General features: G+C 41.5%; 1 protein-coding gene across 1 annotated transcript; it reads right to left on the reverse strand.

The window, feature by feature from the left end:
- Positions 1-17,261: 17,261 nt before the first annotated feature.
- Positions 17,262-17,807, reverse strand: LOC140815969 (uncharacterized). The gene has a single exon (XM_073175032.1). It carries the CDS (start codon positions 17,805-17,807, stop codon positions 17,262-17,264), a length of 546 nt encoding a protein of 181 aa, XP_073031133.1.
- Positions 17,808-17,890: the final 83 nt, after the last annotated feature.

Genomic DNA, 17,890 nt, shown 5'->3' on the forward strand with positions numbered 1-17,890 from the left:
CTCTCTTTCCCCCTTTTTGACATTACCATGTACGAGGAAAGCCATGATTTCCGCAAGCTGAGCACCTTGGGCATCGAGGCGTTGTTCTAAATTTGTCTGAAGAGTAAAGACTGGTCATTTGCTTCGAGAGGCCAAGGCACATGTTAATATGTTTAGCGTTGTGTTGAGCTTGCTTGATCGAAAAACCGGTTTCCATGGTGGAGAGATCATTTCGGAGAGCCAACTTGACTGATCGAAGATCTTCCTGGAGAGCAAGTTGTTTCTGATTGATAGCCATCTTGACTGAGCGAAGGTCTTCGTGGAGATTAAGTTGTTTTTGATTGAGGGACGAAATTGGTTGATCAATAGTACTCAACTGAGTCAAAATTTGTTGTTGACGACTTGTTTCTGAAACTTCTTCCTCTACAAGTTGTCCTTCGTTTGAAAGTGATCTGTCTTTGAGAAGAGCCAGTTCAGAGGAAAAGCGGTTCTCAACAATGTTTGATTGTTTTGGCTCATGAAGTTCAGCAGTGATGTTCTAAATGATTTTATCAATATTATCAGTGAAAGTCGAGGTCAGCTCGGTGTCCTGTATTGCTTTAGAAGAGGTCAACACTTGTTCTGGAAGAATTGTTGAATCAGGTTAGGGATGGCAATGGGCCGGGACGAGGGCGGGTTTGCCATTACCATCCTCATCCCCGAATTATATCCTCACCCCCATACCCGCCCCGATCCCCGCTTTTTCGGGTTCGGGGAATCCCCAAACCCGAAACTTCGGGGATCGACTTCCCATTCCCGTTTCAAAAATATTAATATGGCAAGACGATGACGAATTCGGAGATTTTTCTCAAACCAAAAGTTATTATAATCTATTATTATTAGAGACAATATTAATATTAATATGAGTATCAATATTAATAATAATAAGATTATTAATATTTTAAAAAAATAATCTGATTATTATATTATTAATATTAATAATACTATTATTTTATTATTGATATTATTTTCGGGACGGGTTCGGGGATTTCGAGGATGGGGATAGTAATCCTATACCCGCCTCGAATTACATCGGGAATTTATAAAAATCCCCGAACCCGAACCCGAAAAAATCGGGGATCCCCATCCCCGTTTCGGGTTTTCCCCGCGGGGCCCCAAACCCGTGGGGAAAGCTGCCATCCCTAAATCAGGTTTGGTGGGAGAGCTTGGTGTAGAAGCTGTTCGACCCTGAAAATTAACAGCTTGATCAAAAATCAAATAAGAATTTTTCTGCCTCATCAGTATAAACAATTTGAGCAGCTAACAAATCAGGCTGAGACTCCTGGGTAGACATCTTCATGATAGAGACGGTTGGAGACTTAGATGGAGTATCAGTGTCAATCAGATGGCTCTGTAATTCAGTGCTTAATAAATCTGCAGACGTGAGTTTTTCAGAAGAAGGTAACATGGGTTCTTCATCACACGGGTGAGCTGACATTGTATGTACTGGTGAAGAGGGTTTGAAACCGGAAGATTTTTCTGAACTCAATTCTTCATTAATTTCCATTATAGAATCAAACTTGCCCTGTTTTGTAGCAAGTGGAAGAGAGAGATCTTGGCACATCTGAGAGACTCTCATAGCAAGTTCCAAAGCATCCATCTCAAGTTGAGATATAACTGCAGAATCATCCATGGCAGTAGGGCTAACAGGATCAAAATTTTGCCTTTTCAGCTGAATAATGATTCGGAGAGTACTTTCCTTCATTTGAAGTTCCAGAAAGTCTCGTCGATGAAGGGCGGTTTGAATAACATCCGTTTCTGCCCAGTCCAAGATGGACCGCTCTAGTTTAGCGGCTGCTTTTATTTTACCAGACATAAGTAGTGAATCAAAAGTTGCAGCCGTCCGGTACTGAACCCATGTATCAAAAATCTTGATCTTTTTCTGAACAACCTCATTTACACGCTCGCTTGCGAGTACAATGGCTGTATGAACTGCATTGTTTTGTGGTGGATTTTCAATCAAGACTTGCTTGTCCTTATCTGAGGATAATATAATCGGAATTCCAGAATAAGATGACTGAATTTCTGGTTCTATAATTTGAATCCCCTTTAGCTTAGTGATTGCGGTTGCAGGAATTGGGGCTGGAACCAATGGTGCTGACAGATGTTTGACCAGCTTGATCTTAGCTGGTTGGTTTGTTCTCTTTTTCTTAAAGACCTGAGACCATCTCCAACCCACTGCACTACATTCTGCACTATATTCTGCACTACAATAGTGTAACACTAAATTCATCTCCAACATATCTACACTACATTCTACACTAAAAAAGAATATTGTATCGTAATTTTGTTGTTTGTTTTTTGTTGTTTTTAAAATTATTTCGTATTATGTTGTAAAATGTATCATTTTAATGTACTAGTAATATAATTTGGTTGTTTATTAAATTAATTTAATATCTATTTAATTTTAAAAAAAAAGTTTTAAAAAAATTTAAATTAATATTTAAGTTTCAAGAGGAAATTATTTTAAAAATTTTAAAAATAAAAATATTAATTATATAATTAATATATAATAAAATATTAAATATTTATAATTATTTAAAAACAAATAAAAAAATTAAAAAATAAAAATAAAAGAGATGCGGCGCAGCACTTTGTACTGCGCCACATCTAGAGTGGGTTTTAGGACAACTCCAGTCCAGCACCATTTTTGGTGCTGGATTGGAGTGAAAAACCTTGCTCCACAATGGAGCAACTCCATTGTGGAGCAAGGGTTGGAGTTGCTCTGAGCAACTGGAACGTTATCTGTGGACTCTTCATCAGAGCTGGTCTCTAGCTCCAGCTTCCTTTTAGTTGCCTTTGTGGTCGAAACGACTTTGGATGATTTCTTTTGTTTTACGAATTCTTCCCCGGCTTCCGTCTTGATTGAGGCCAATACTTCATCTGTTGGTTGGTTCTTTTTGATAAAATTTTCAACTGATACCCAGGTGAAGAGCTTAGTTTTTCCAATTTCAATCATGTCAACCGGTTGTACCCCTGCATCAATCAGCATATGGCAAATCTATACCGCAAAACCTTGTGATTGATTATCTTTGTTGATCATAGCCACCAAAATTCTGAAGAGAACATCAGACCAATTTACTCATAATTCAGATGAGATAGTGGCCATTACAAAGAATTTCTCCAAGGTGCTTTTATCATAGACTCCAACCTTGGCAAGGAGTCCTTTTGCCACAATGTCTGCCATCAAGCGGAATTCGATCTTTAAATCGCGTTTTGGGCATGTTGGATGAGAGATAGAAGACTCTGTGAGTGAGAAATTTTGTCGCCAAAGATCGATATTTCCTATAGATAGTATAGAGAAGTCAGTGATGCCATCAGTGGGTAGGCTGAACAATTCAGCAAACATATTCTGTGTGAAGGTGAGCTTTTGTTTTTAAAGAACAAATAATTTCGCCGTTCTTCATGTGGGCAGAGTCAAAGAACTCTTTCAATAATGTATCGGAGTAACTGTAGCTGCAACCCAGAAATACTTGAAGCCCGGATTGTTCGAATGTTCGGAACATAGCTTTCATGGACTTGTTGGGCATGGCAAAGATGGATGCGAAGTTAACCGCAACAGTGTTCTGAGTGATAGATGCAGCCATTTTCTTGATGTACTGAGAGAGTTTGGATTCAACACCTGTAAGTTAGATGAGAGTGCGATCGAGTTGTAAACAAAAAATGTAAGCTCGGTGTGGTTGTATGTATGTGCGGTTCAATAACTCACCAGTCAGTCCACATGGAGGACTATCAGTGAAAAATATATTTTGTAAATTTTGAAAATCTTGGGTGGCGGTAAAATGAGTATTTTCGAATTTCAAGGAGATAATCGTCACGTCAGACTGAAGCCGTCGAAAAGTTGAAGCAATGTTTATGAAAATGACGTGGAGGTATTGTATCCACAAATTTTTGGACCGGAGAAGTAATACTATTAGGAAGGATCCGGTTAAAGAATATATTAATCGTTCTTAACCACTGTTCCCCCTAAATAAATGCAAAAGAAAAAATTTAGAAAATGAATTGGCGGTTGCTTAATACAGAACGCTTCACATTCCCCGCGGCAGTCATTATTACATGTGCTTCGACACTTGGTTCTTTATCTATAAATACATGCATAGAGGTTAGCAATAGTCACTTTAAAACACATAGGCAGAGAAAAAAATGGAGAGAGCTAACAATCTAGATTTAGCCGAGGATTTCATGAAGGCATCGGTGGCTTCGCGCAAAGCAGCGTTGGAAGACAAGGTGTTGGAGAAGACGTTGGCCGTGTGGACTAAGGCCCAAAAACTCCAGTGCGTTCTTGAGGGTGAACTAGGGGCTACTTCTCGCGAGATGGCAGCTCTGAGGAGATATCGGCGAAGTCTTCACGTCGCCGATAATGCTGATATCTTTTCTGATGACGGCATTTATCTCCTCGTGCTCTATAAGGAGCAGAGCACTCTGAGGAGGATTGCCATCTCAGATGAGTTTTTACGTACCTCCACCGAAGGGTTGACTGGCTGGTTGGCACTCTGGAGTGGGTATGTTGATAAGGAAATTGAAAATGTACTCTTCAGCCGTGTTTAATGTATTCTTCAGTCGTTTTTTAATGTACTCTCCAGCCGTTTTAAATGAAATCAAATATTGTATATTATCAACCGTCTCTTAGTCTTTTCTTTTATATCCTGCAAGTTAAAACTAAGCATATACAAGAAACATTCTTAACACGATAAGTCAACCAAACCAAGCATATTACGAAAATGAGAGAACTTAGCCTCGGGCAATGGCTTTTGTGAAGATATCGGCTGTTTGTTGATCCGTATGTACATATTCGAGCCGTATTTCTTTCTTCATGACGTGTTCTCGGATGAAATGGTGTCTAATATCAATATGTTAGGTCCGAGAGTGCATGACTGGATTGTATGTGATGGCTATTGCACAGGTATTGTCACAAAAAATAGGCGATTCTGTAGATTGTATGCCATAATCTTTTAATTGTTGTTGTATCCAAAGCATCTGAGCACAGCAACTTCCAGCCGCAAGATATTCTGCTTCAGCAGTTGATGTAGCAATAGAATTTTGCTTCTTACTAAGTCATGATATCAACCGCTCGCCAAAGAATTGACAAGAACCGCTTGTACTTTTTCTGTCGACTTTACATGTGAGGTCCAGAAATTTAATTCGCGAAACCTAAGTGCATGAAACCTAGGATTTTTATTTTTATTATGTGCCTAATTATTTTATTACACGATTTATTTTTATAAATTAAGTTAAAGCATTTCTAAGTGTATTTTTCAAAAATGATAATTTTTCGGTATTTTTACCCGCATGATTTTTATTTTTATCGGTGCCCAAATTTTATCGAATCGGGGGACTTTTTAAGGGTTCGACTAACATTTTCAAAATCTTTTAAACACGAAATATTTTCCGGGAGTGCGTTTGGATTTAATGGGCCTACTTTTAAGCTTATTGGGCTTAAACCTTTTTAAAAACCTTTAAGATGCAATTTGTGACCCATTAACTAATTATTATCCATATAATTAGACTTCTAATCAACCGTTTAACCCTAAACCTAATCTTTTACTCCCCAAACCAGCCGACACCCTTCTGAATTCATTAATTTCCATCAGCTTCATCATTCATCTTGAGGACCCATCGGTTTCACCATTTGCAACTAGAGGCCCCCATCGGTTTTGTCTTGTTCTTCCTCTCCAAACTTAAGGCACGCTTTGTATTATCTCTTGCTGCATCATACACGTTATTTTTATATGCTGGAGAATGTATTCATGCATGACAATTCAGATCTAGCTTAGTTCATGAAGAATTTTTGGTTCATACTTATGTTCTTGCACTTTCTTGATTTCTACTCACTAATTCCTTGATATTGTTGCAAGGGGGCTGTCATGTGGCATGCTGAGGTGTTCTTTATGCCAAGGTTATTCTGTCATTAGGTTGGGTTTGAGTTGTAGGGGCTGTACGCTAAGGATGGTTAAGGCAGCAAGGAGTTTGTCCCGGTTTTGGGGTAGATCGCGTGCCAAGGACCGATCTAGCAACACAAGGACTGATCTGAGCCATGGATTAGATCCTTGAGGATCTGAGACAAGGCTCGGGAGGGCTCGGCACGCTCTGGAACCACCTGGGAGAGTAGATCGCAGCATGTAGGGAGGAGATCGCGTGGGAGAGGCTTTGGGTTCTTGTGTTCGGTTTCAGCGGGTAGGCTGCATGGGGGCAGCAGCGTTGGTTCAGGGTGTTCTTTAGGGTCGGGGCTAGGTCTTAGAGGGCTTGGATCGGGTCTGATGTCGTCGAGGTAGGCTAGGACGTGAGTTCTTGGGAAAGTGACGGTGGTGGAGGGCAAATAAGGAAGGGCCGAGTGGTTTGGTGAGTTCTGGAATTTTTAGACGTATTAGATTAGGCTAATTTTAAGATGTTAAGACCTTTAGAGTGTTTTTAAGATATAACAAAAAGTTGGGAAGAATTTGGGTAAGTTTTGAGTCGATTCGGGATAGAACCGAGACCTCGGTCCAAGATTTAAAACGAATTGGATAAGTTGTGAAATGGGCTCAAGTTTACGTCGAAGAACGCTTTTAAAAATGTTTTGGGACATTTTAAGGAGTTTGGTAAGCTTCGGGTCAATTTTAGAGGTTCAGGGGTGAAACGATAATTTTTGGGTTTCCAGGGGCAAAATGGTCATTTTGCGTTCGGGGTGAGAATTTGGTCCTGGCAGCGCCCTGAGCACAAATCATGATATTTTAAATGTTTATGCATCATGTTTATGATTTTTTACGCTATTATGATAATTATGGTGCATGCTTGGTTTAAAGAAAAAATTATGTATACGCATTCTTTTTATTAAGTTATGAACATGATGACACGTTTTGAAGGAAGTGATTTAGTTGTGACTAACACGATGACACGATGACATGTAAGGCCCGGGCTCAGTGGGCGGGTAATGCCGTCGCTGATGTCCCTCGCCGCCGGGTACCGCGGTTACACGTAGATGGATCCATCGACTGACATGATGACACGATGATACGAAAGTCACAGCTAATGAACGGTATTCAAATTAAGAAATTTAACACGTATATGCTGATACGATTATACATGCTATGATTTTTACCATAATTTGACAGGACACGTTTATGTATACGATTTTACTGCTGACATGAAATGTATGTTCATTATGTTATTTTTCACTGCTGTGTGCTACGTATATGTATTCGTTACTACTGGTACAGGCGTGTTGAGTCTATAGACTCACTAGGCGTGTGTGATGCAGGTGAGCATGTTGAGCAGGAGACAGGAGGTGCTGAACTCTGAGTAGGCAGTCCTGGTACGGTGACATAACCCGAGGACCGCACGTTTTTCCGCATTTTGAGTGATGGTTTTTGGGAGAGGAGTTAAACATTTTATTTACGTTGAGGATTTTCATGATTTTTACTAATTTACATTTACATTGATATTTGTTATTTTTAATTGCGATATTTTCATTGCTAAATAAATATGATCTTTTAAATGTTCTTTTTAAAATGATAGCTCAAAAAAAAAAAGTTCCGCAATTTAAAACGAGCAGACGTTACAGTTGGTATCAGAGCAAGGGTCCTATATAGGGTTATACCACCGCCAGCTTCTGCCGCTCAGTCTTCAAAGCCTCAAGTCTGTGAGCTTTACGATTTTACTGTTTAAAATGGTTTATTGTTATCACATGCATGATTTCATGATTTATGCATTTTGATGAGTTACTGCTTATGTTTAACTGTTTTACGATTTAAAGTTCATTAATTTCAAAACTAGATTAATTGCATGATGGGTTACGTGTTGATTGGACTGTATTCAGATATGCCTCCCAGACGTGAGCCTAGGATGGTCAGGGTGGACGATATTCCAGAGGGTGGCAGGGGTCCTCCACCACCACCGCCAAGGGACCCCGCGACCCGAGTCTTAGAGGGTATGGCCAGACTTTTGGAGCAGGTTCAACAGACTCCTAGACAGCAGACCGACATCTTTTATGAGTTCCGTAGGCTCAACCCGAAGGAGTTCGGGGGATCTAGATCCAATCTCCTGGTCTCTGCGGAAAGGAAAAAGAATTTCACGGCATTTTGATTATCTGGGTATCAGGGATGGCGACCGGGCCAGGTGTGCCATCTATATGCTGAGGGATGATGCGTCCCTGTGGTGGGAGGGAGCCGCACATGCTGTGGATGTGGCTACTCTCACATGGGCCAGATTTAGGGAGATGTTTTTCGGGAAGTATTTCCCGGCGGACGTCAGGAGCCGCCTGACGAGGGAGTTCATGAGCCTCAGGCACACAGATTTATCAGTGGCGGAGTTCATCCGCAAGTTTGACAGGGGCTGCCACTTTGTGCCCATGATAGCAGGGGATGCCGCCCAGAAGCTGAGGCATTTCTTGGATGGACTGAGACCCACACTCCGCCGTGACGTCATGCTGATGAGGCCGACGAGTTATGATGAGGCTACTGCTTGCGCTTTTCAGGCAGAGCAGGCATTGCGAGACATAGATTTGGAGATGCAGCGGAAGCGGCATCAGACTCAGTCCAGTGTGCAGCCACATAAGAAGCAGTTTTCAGGGCCATCTAGACAGCAGGGGCAGCAGAAGCCCTAGGGACAGCAGAGACCACCCCAGGCACCAGGGGCTCCTAGACAGGAGGGGGGACCACCATGCCCACAGTGCGGCAAATATCATTACGGCAAATGCATGCAAGGCACCTACATGTGCTTCATATGCAAACAAGAGGGGCATAAGGCTGCAGATTGCCCTCGGAACAAGGGTCCCACCACCGGCAGGGCATATGTGATGCATGCCGAGGAGGCTGAGGCGGAGCCCGACTCTACGCTGATCACTGGTAAATTTTACGATTAAGTCTAATTGTTTATGATTTTTATTGCCTGTAAGTGTTTGATCATTATGTGATTTGACTATTGGGACCGTTAACATAGAAAGAATTAGGATGCATGTTCTACCTAGTTTGAGATCATTTTCGAATTCATGCAATTTTGAGGAGTAATTTGATGTTAATTTTTGAGATTTCGTTGATTTTGGGGTTAAGTTCGAATAGGAGATTAGGGTTTTGTTGCAGTTTTCGAAAATTTGAAGGGGCATGGTACAATCTTCGAACTTTAAGGGGGTTAATTTGCAATTTTTGATTTTTCTGAGGGTGAATTTCGAATTTTAGGGAATTTTGGGTTAACTGCCGATAAGGAATCCTTATTGTTCAACAATATTAGACTTGATGGTATGATTTGTCGCAGTGAGGATATATATTGCAGGTGTAGCCACGCATGCATTGCTAGACTCAGGGGCTACGCATTCGTTTATATCTGAATCTTTCATGAAGCGACTAGGGATCATGACAGTAGCGATGGATTCAGGATTCAGGGTATCGATTCCATCCAGGGATCAGATGTTCACATCCCGAATAGTGCAAGAATTAGAGCACAGGTTACAACAGAAAGCAGTACGGGCAGATCTGATAGTACTACCGCTGCCAGAGTTTGATATCATACTGGGCATGGACTGGCTCTCTTCTCATGGATCAGTCATAGATTTCCGCCAGAGGTCGGTGTCTGTTAGACCTCCCAGTGGGAAGCCGTTTGTATTTGAGGCAGCTAGGCATCAGCAGTTCCCGCACGTCATTTCCTGCATGTGTGCGAGGAAGCTTATTAAGAGAGGATGCCAGGCATTTTTAGCCAGCATAGTATCAGTGTCGGAGCCAGTCAGTCAGAGGCTGGAGGATGTAGACGTGGTCAGAGAGTTTTCGAGCGTGTTCCCTGACGATGTTTCAAGCATTCCACCAGACCGAGAAGTGGAATTCTCTATTGAGCTCATGCCAGGGACAGTGCCGATATCTAAGGCACCCTACCGATTAGCTCCTACAGAGATGAAAGAGCTCAAGGATCAGATTCAGGATCTGCTGGATAAGGGTTTCGTTCGCCCTAGTTTTTCTCCATGGGGCGCGCCAGTGCTATTTGTTAATAATAAGGATGGCAGCATGCGTCTGTGCATTGACTACCGAGAGCTGAACAGGGTTACAGTGAAGAATAAATATCCATTACCTAGGATCGAAGACTTATTTGATCAGCTTCAGGGAGCCTCAGTGTTCTCCAAGATAGAACTTCGATCCGGATACAACCAGCTGAAGGTGAGAGAGTCAGATGTGCATAAGACAGCTTTCCGGACGCGTTATGGGCACTATGAGTTCTTGGTGATGCCCTTCGGTTTGACGAACGCGCCAGCGATCTTCATGGATCTCATGAATCGCGTATTCCAGCCATTCTTGGATCAGTTCGTCATAGTGTTCATTGATGATATCCTGATCTATTCGAAGAGCAGGGAGGAGCACAGTCATCATCTGAGGACAGTATTGCAGACTCTACAGGATAAACGACTGTATGCCAAGTTCAGCAAGTGTGAGTTCTGGCTCGACAGAGTGGCATTTTTGGGCCACATCGTATCTCAGGATGGCATAGAGGTCGACCCCAGCAAAGTAGAGGCAGTAAGAGATTGGCCAGTTCCGAAGAGCGTAACAGAGATCCGCAGTTTCTTGGGATTGGCAGGTTATTACAGGAAGTTCATCCAGGGCTTCTCTTCTATTGCGGTGCCTATGACCGCTTTGACGAAGAAGAACGCCAAGTTTTTTTGGGGACCAGAGTGCCAGGAGAGCTTTGACAGACTGAAGCAGGCCTTGACCACAGAGCCAGTGCTAGCCATGCCATCAGGGCAGGGAGAGTTTGTAGTATATACAGATGCATCGAAGCTTGGTTTGGGCGCAGTTCTGATGCAGCAGGACAGAGTGATAGCCTATGCGTCCAAACAACTGAAGGTTCATGAGAAGAATTATCCGACTCATGACCTCGAGCTAGCAGCATTGGTATTTGCCCTGAAGGTCTGGAGACACTATCTGTATGGGGAGAAGTGTAGGATTTTCACAGATCATAAAAGCCTGAAGTACTTATTCACTCAGAAGGAACTGAATATGCGACAGAGGAGGTGGCTTGAGCTGGTTAAGGATTATGATTGTGATATTAGCTACCATCCGGGTAAGGCTAATGTGGTCGCAGACGCTCTAAGCAGGAAGCACGCAGTGATTGCCCATCTGTCAGTGCAGAGACCGCTACAGGCTGAGATTCAGAAGTTTGAGCTTGCAGTTTATGCCAGGGGCGAGGCCCGAATCTTGCTACTCTGACAGTACAGCCGACTCTGAGGGACAGAATCCGAGCAGGGCAGACTTCTGATGAGCAGCTATAGAAGTGGAGATAGAGACGAGACTAAAGGCCAGAGACTGTACGCAGTTGTGGATGGCATAGTCAGATATAGGGACCGCCTATGGGTTCCTGACAGTGATTCTCTTCGAGCAGATATCCTGAGTGAGGCCCACAACACTCCGTATTCTATCCATCCAAGGAGTACGAAGATGTATAAGGATCTGCAGTCACTGTACTGGTGGCCGGGCATGAAGAGGGATATCCTGCGGTTTGTCTCCGAGTGTTTGACATGTCAGCAGGTCAAGGCAGAGCATCAGATACCTGCAGGGAAGCTGAGACCACTCCCTATTCCCGAGTGGAAATGGGAGAATATTACTATGGATTTCGTGACCGGCCTTCCGAGGACTACTGGAGGATACAATACCATCTGGGTGATTGTTGATCGGCTCACCAAGTCTGCTCATTTCTTACCGATCAAGAAGACATTCACCATGACTCAGTACGCAGAGCTGTACATCAGAGAGATAGTTAGGCTGCATGGGAACCCGGTGTCTATCGTGTCAGATAGGGATCCGAGATTTACGTCTGTATTCTGGAAGAGTCTTCACCAGGCATTGGGTACGAAGCTATTGTTCAGTACCGCATTTCATCCTCAGACAGACGGTCAGTCAGAGAGGGTGATACAGATTCTTGAGGATCTACTCCGAGCTTGCATGATTGACTTCCAGGGCAGCTGGGAGCCGAAGTTACCTCTTGTGGAGTTCACGTACAACAACAGTTATCAGGCATCGATAGGTATGGCTCCATACGAGGCACTGTACGGGAGGAAGTGTAGGTCGCCAGTATATTGGGATGAGGTAGGCGAGCGAGCAGAGTTGGGTCCGGATATTGTCAAACAGACAGCAGATCTAGTGGCTAGGATTAGAGACCGGATGAAGACTGCACAGAGCCGTCAGAAGAGTTATGCTGATCAGAGACAACGTGATCTAGAGTTCGCAGTAGGGGATCATGTTTTCGTGAAAGTAGCACCGATGAAGGGTGTGATGAGGTTCGGGAAGAAGGGCAAGCTCAGCCCTAGATTCATCGGACCATTCGAGATCCTAGAGAGAGTTGGGACACTCGCGTACAGAGTTGCGTTACCGCCGAATCTGTCGGGAGTTCATAACGTGTTCCACGTCTCCATGCTGCGAAAGTACATGTCGAATCCTTCACATGTGCTTAACTATGAGCCACTTAAGCTGACACCGCACTTATCTTTCGAGGAGTGGCCGACCCAGATCTTGGACAGGCAGGAGAAGAGACTCCGGAATAAAGTGATCCAGATGGTCAAAGTCAAGTGGCTGAATCATTCCGAGGAGGAGGCCACGTGGGAGATAGAGACCGAGATGAGGAGTCGCTACCCGGAGTTATTCGGTACGTTCTAATTTCGAGGACGAAATTTCATTTAAGGAGGGGAGAGTTGTGAGGCCCAGAAATTTAATTCGCGAAACCTAAGTGCATGAAACCTAGGATTTTTATTTTTATTATGTGCCTAATTATTTTATTACACGATTTATTTTTATAAATTAAGTTAAAGCATTTCTAAGTGTATTTTTCAAAAATGATAATTTTTGGGTATTTTTACCCGCATGATTTTTATTTTTATCGGTGCCCAAATTTTATCGAAGGCGAAAGAAACCACTTTCCAGGGAATGTGATATTCTATGAGTGGCGGTGCATGGGCATGGGCCGAGGCCCATGCTGGACCATCCTAACGACCCATGACCAGTAGTGGTGCGTGGGTATGGGCCGAGGCCTTTGTTGGTTCAGCCTAATGGCCCATGATCGTTACATTACATCCTGCATAACCTGCATCTGAGTATCCTACAAGATTAAGACTTGAATCTTTGGGATATCAAAGACCCACATTAGCAGTTCCTTTAAGATACTTAAGAATGCGTTTAACGGCAATAAAATGTGATTGCATATGTTTAGCTTGAAAACGTGCACATAAACAAACCGCAAACATAATGTCCGGTCGGCTGGCAGTCAGATATAGCAGAGAACCAATTAATCATCTGTACATTTTTGTGTAAACAGAGATTCCCCCTTGGTCTTTTTCCAACTTGATTGATAAGCTTATTGGGGTGGAAGCTGGAGAGCAATTTTCCATGCCAAATTTCTTAAGCATGTCTCGAGTATATTTGGCTTGATTTATGAATATACCATCTTTGGACTGCTTGACTTGTAGTCCCAAAAAGTAATTTAACTCCCCCATCATGCTCATTTCAAATTGCTCTTGCATCATCTTGGAAAATCTTTCACATAACTTAGAGTTAGTTGATCCAAAAATAATATCATCTACGTATATTTGTATAAACAGTGAATGATCATTTTTTGAGAATCTAAACAATGTTTTATCAACCGTTCAGCTTGTAAAACCGTGCTCAAGCAATAAAATGGTTAACGTGTCATACCATGCTCTCGGGGCCTGTTTAATTCCATATAGAGTTTTGTCAAGTTTGTAAACATGCTCAGGGAATGTGTGATTAACAAAGCCGGGTGGTTGTTCTACATGAACTTCCTCATTTAACAATCCATTCAAGAAGGCAGATTTAACATTCATTTGATAAACTTTGAAGTCTTTAAATGCTGCAAAAGCTAAAAATATTCTAATGGCTTCTAATCTGGCTACAGGGACAAAGGATTCATCAAAGTCTATACTTTCTTCTTGTCTATAGCCTTGAGCTACTAGTCTAGCCTTGTTTCTAATAATCAAACCACTTTAATCCATCTTGTTTCTGAATACCTATCTAGTTCCAATTACATGAGTGTTATTTGGCCGAGAAACTAGATGCCAGACCTTACTTCTTTCAAACTGATTAAGTTCTTCTTGCATGGCTTCTATCAAATTTACATCAAGCAGTGCATCATCGATTTTCTTATGTTTTATCTGAGAGACAAATGCAGCATGCAAAAATTCATTTATCATTTGATTTCTAGTTCTAAGAGGAGCATTAGGGTTACCGATGACCAGCTCAAGTGGATGATCCTTTTTCCACTGGAGACATGGTCCATATGGATTTAGCTCGGTTGGTTGAGTGATTTCTTCTTCTTGTTCCAAAGCTCCTTCTCCATTTTGTGCATTTTGCGGTTGCTGGTTGTCTTCCTATTCGTTCACTTGTTGAGTTTGTTCTTGAGCGGTTGGATTTTCTTGTGCTATGCTTCCACCTGTTTTCTCAGATCTGCCTCATCCTCACTGCTTGCCTCAAGGTTAGTAGCATCAAAATTATTTAGCAAATCATATATGCTGCTATTGTTATTGTCATGACATATAGATGATTCATCAAAGACAATATGCATGGATTCTTCAACATTAAGAGTTCTTTGGTTGTAAGCTCTATATGCTTTGCTTACTGCTGAATAGCCTAAAAATATACCATTATCAACTTTTACATCAAAGACAGTAAGATGTGTTTTACCATTAATATGGATGAAACACTTACAACCGAATATGCGAAAGTACATAACATCAGGCTGTTTACCGGTCCATATCTCATATGGAGTCTTCTCATGATTTTTATTAATCATGGACCGATTTTGAGTGTAACAGGCTATATTGATAGCTTCAGCCTAGAACCTTTGTGAGATACCAGATTCAGATAACATGGTTTTAGCTGCCTCCTTAAAAGTGCGGTTTCTCCTTTCAGCTACTCCATTCTGTTGTGGAGATCTTGCTGCTGACAGTTCATGTTTTATGACATGATCCTCAAGATAGGATGATAGGAATTTGTTTAGAAATTCAGTTCCTCTGTCACTCCCGATTCTGTCAATTGCCTTACTTTTCTCGTTCTGAAGCCTTTTGAGCAGCTTGATTAGTTTATCAGCGATTTGATCTTTAGAGCTCAAGAATATTACCCATGTAAATCTGGAGAAGTCATCAATTACAACAAGAGTATATTTCTTTCCCCCTAAGCTTATCACCGATATTGGTCTGAATAAGTCCATATGAAGAAGTTCCAAGCATCTAGTTGACGAGTTTCTTCCTCTATTTTTGAATGTTGAACGGACCTGTTTACCTAATTGACATGTATTGCAAACTCTGTCTTTGGCAAAATCAATGTTAGGCAAACCAGATACAAGATTAAGTCTACTGATAGTAGCAATGGATTTAAAATTGAGATGATTAAGACGCTTATGCCAAAGCCAATTTTTATTTCCATTTAATGTGACAAAACAAGTAGGTATGCTAAGACAATCATCATTCCATTTGACTTTATATGTATTATGCTCTCTATGTCCAGTTATCATGGTATTACCTGCTGTGGTTCTCACAGTGCACATGAGTTTTTGAAATTCTACGATGTAACCACTGTCACATAGTTGGCTTATATTTATCAGGATATAACAAAGATTTTCTACTAACAGTACATCTCTGATGATAATTTTGCCGTGGATGATCTTACCTTTTCCCACAGTTTTACCTTTAGAATTGTCGCCGAAGGTGATTGTTGGACCTTTGCAGTTAACTACTTCTGACAAGAGATTTTTGTTTCCAGTCATGTGTCTAGAGCATCCACTATCCAAGAACCAGATGGATTCTTCCAGGCTCCTTTTCTTTGGCACCTGACATTATTGAAAAATAGAAATTGGTACCATTTTCTATTTTGGTCCTGAGTTTATCAGTCCTTTAGGGATCCACAGTTGAATTATCCTGAAGGATTTTTCATGATGTGTCCTGAAATAGTTGCTGTTGTGTGCGTAATCAAGTGACGTGTGCAGTGCTTGTGAAGTATGCTGTTTCAACCGTTTGCCATTGTCACTCAATCGATACCTCTTTTGAACAAGTCGGCTATTGTGGTAGCGGTTAGGTCTAATTTTTGAATGATTTCCAGTTGATCCCGGCTTTCTGAGCCATGATCTGTTGGTTTTAGAATTCTCAACTTCGACGTATCCTAAGCCACATCGCCTTCTGTTGTTTTCAAGATTCGCATTTTGAGTGCCTTGATCCTCAGTCTTACCATGTTCATACACCGTGCTAGATCTGACAAATTTAATTGGTTTTAAATTGTCTTTATCTAGTAACGGTTGAGTTGATACTCTGGAAGTACTGCATTCATTAATGCTAGACCTATTCCGGTCTTGTCTCCGAATGGTTTCTGCATTTCATGCATCTTGTTAAGAGAATCAGAGGACATGTTCCAAGTGTTGACGGTCTCAACTAACCATTTGTTTTCTTTCAAAGTAACATGGAACAATCTTCGCAGATCATCGTTCTCAGCCGTTAGCAGACTTAACTTTACTTTCAAACCGTTAACTTCTTTTTGCTGCGAACAACTAGAGAGAGTTAACTTGTTTTCCAAGTTTAGTTTTTCTGTTTTGGCTTCATTGAACTTCTGTGAAAGCCTCTTAAACTCATATAACATGTCATGAAGTGCGGTAGCAAGATCTTCTCGTGTGAATTCATCAGAGTTAAAGTCAAATACCACTTCATCAGTAGATTCTTGATCTTCTTCTGCCATGAGACACTCTACTTTCTCATCTTCGCTTTTACTTGAAGATTCTTCAGAAATAGATTTTTCTGATTCTGAATTAGCCCATTTGCTTTTATCTCCTTCTGCAACTAGGACCCGCTGATTCTTCTTGTTGATGTATCTTTTGTTATCTTTAAATCGTCTTATATCACTTGATTTCTTTTCATCTTTCTTTGGCCTGTTGCATTCTGCAATAAAGTGTCCTTTCTTTCCATAGTTAAAACAAGCTTGACCATCATCAGTATGGTCCTTGTTGAAGTGAGGTTTATTCATCTGTGATTGATTTTTACGCATGAATTTACCGAATGTTTTAACGAATAATGACATGGCTTCATTGCTTAATTTCTCGGCCGATTTCTTACTTGAGGACTCTTCGACCGGAAGAGTCACTATAGTAGCTGGAAAAGCCTTCGACTGCTGAGAGGTGAGTGGATCTTCTTCTGTTCGTATACCAAGCTCGAACTCATATGCTTTAAGGTCAGCAAAGAGATCGTGAAGTTCCAGTTTGTTCAAGTCTTTGGATTCTCGCATTGCAATAGTCTTCACGTCTCATTCTCTGGGAAGAGCTCGCATAAACTTTAGAGCAATTTCTCGGTTAGAATAGTCTTTACCTAATGAAATGAGTTCGATAATGATACCAATGAACCGTTCGTCGAATTCTGCTAGAGTTTCTCCTGGCTTTATTTTTGCATTGTCAAAATTTTGAATAGCTACCATCAACTTGTTTTCTTTCGTTTGATCATTACCTTCACATAATTGAGTAAGCTTCTCCCATATTTCCTTGGCAGTGGTGCATGTCTTGATCTTGGCGAACATATTCTTGTCCAAATTTTTGTAGAGGATATCTTTTGCAACGTTATCCAGATTTGCTTTCTTCTTATCCTCAGCAGTCCATTCGGATCTGTGCTTTTCTATCATCTGAGGAGAACCTTCGATTGTAGCAGCAGCTGTGTTTACTTTCATAATTTTCATCGGCCCGTCAGTGATAATGTACCACATATCATCATCTTGGGCTGCTAGATGTGCCTGCATATGAATCTTCCAATCATAATAATCTTCTTTAGAGAACATAGGAATTTTAGTGAAAGATGCCATAAGTGTTCAAAAGATATTAGTGTTTGAGAGAAATCCCGCTCTGATACCACTTGTTAGGATCGGGAAAGAGTTTAGAGGGGGGG

Source organism: Primulina eburnea, chromosome 16 (genome assembly GCF_022965805.1).
Source record: "Primulina eburnea isolate SZY01 chromosome 16, ASM2296580v1, whole genome shotgun sequence".
NCBI lineage: Eukaryota > Viridiplantae > Streptophyta > Magnoliopsida > Lamiales > Gesneriaceae > Primulina > Primulina eburnea.

What these genes read in the sequence shown, in the direction of transcription:
- LOC140815969 (XM_073175032.1), bottom strand. Translation starts at nt 17,807, where the DNA reads ATGGCATCTTTCACTAAAATTCCTATGTTCTCTAAAGAAGATTATTAT.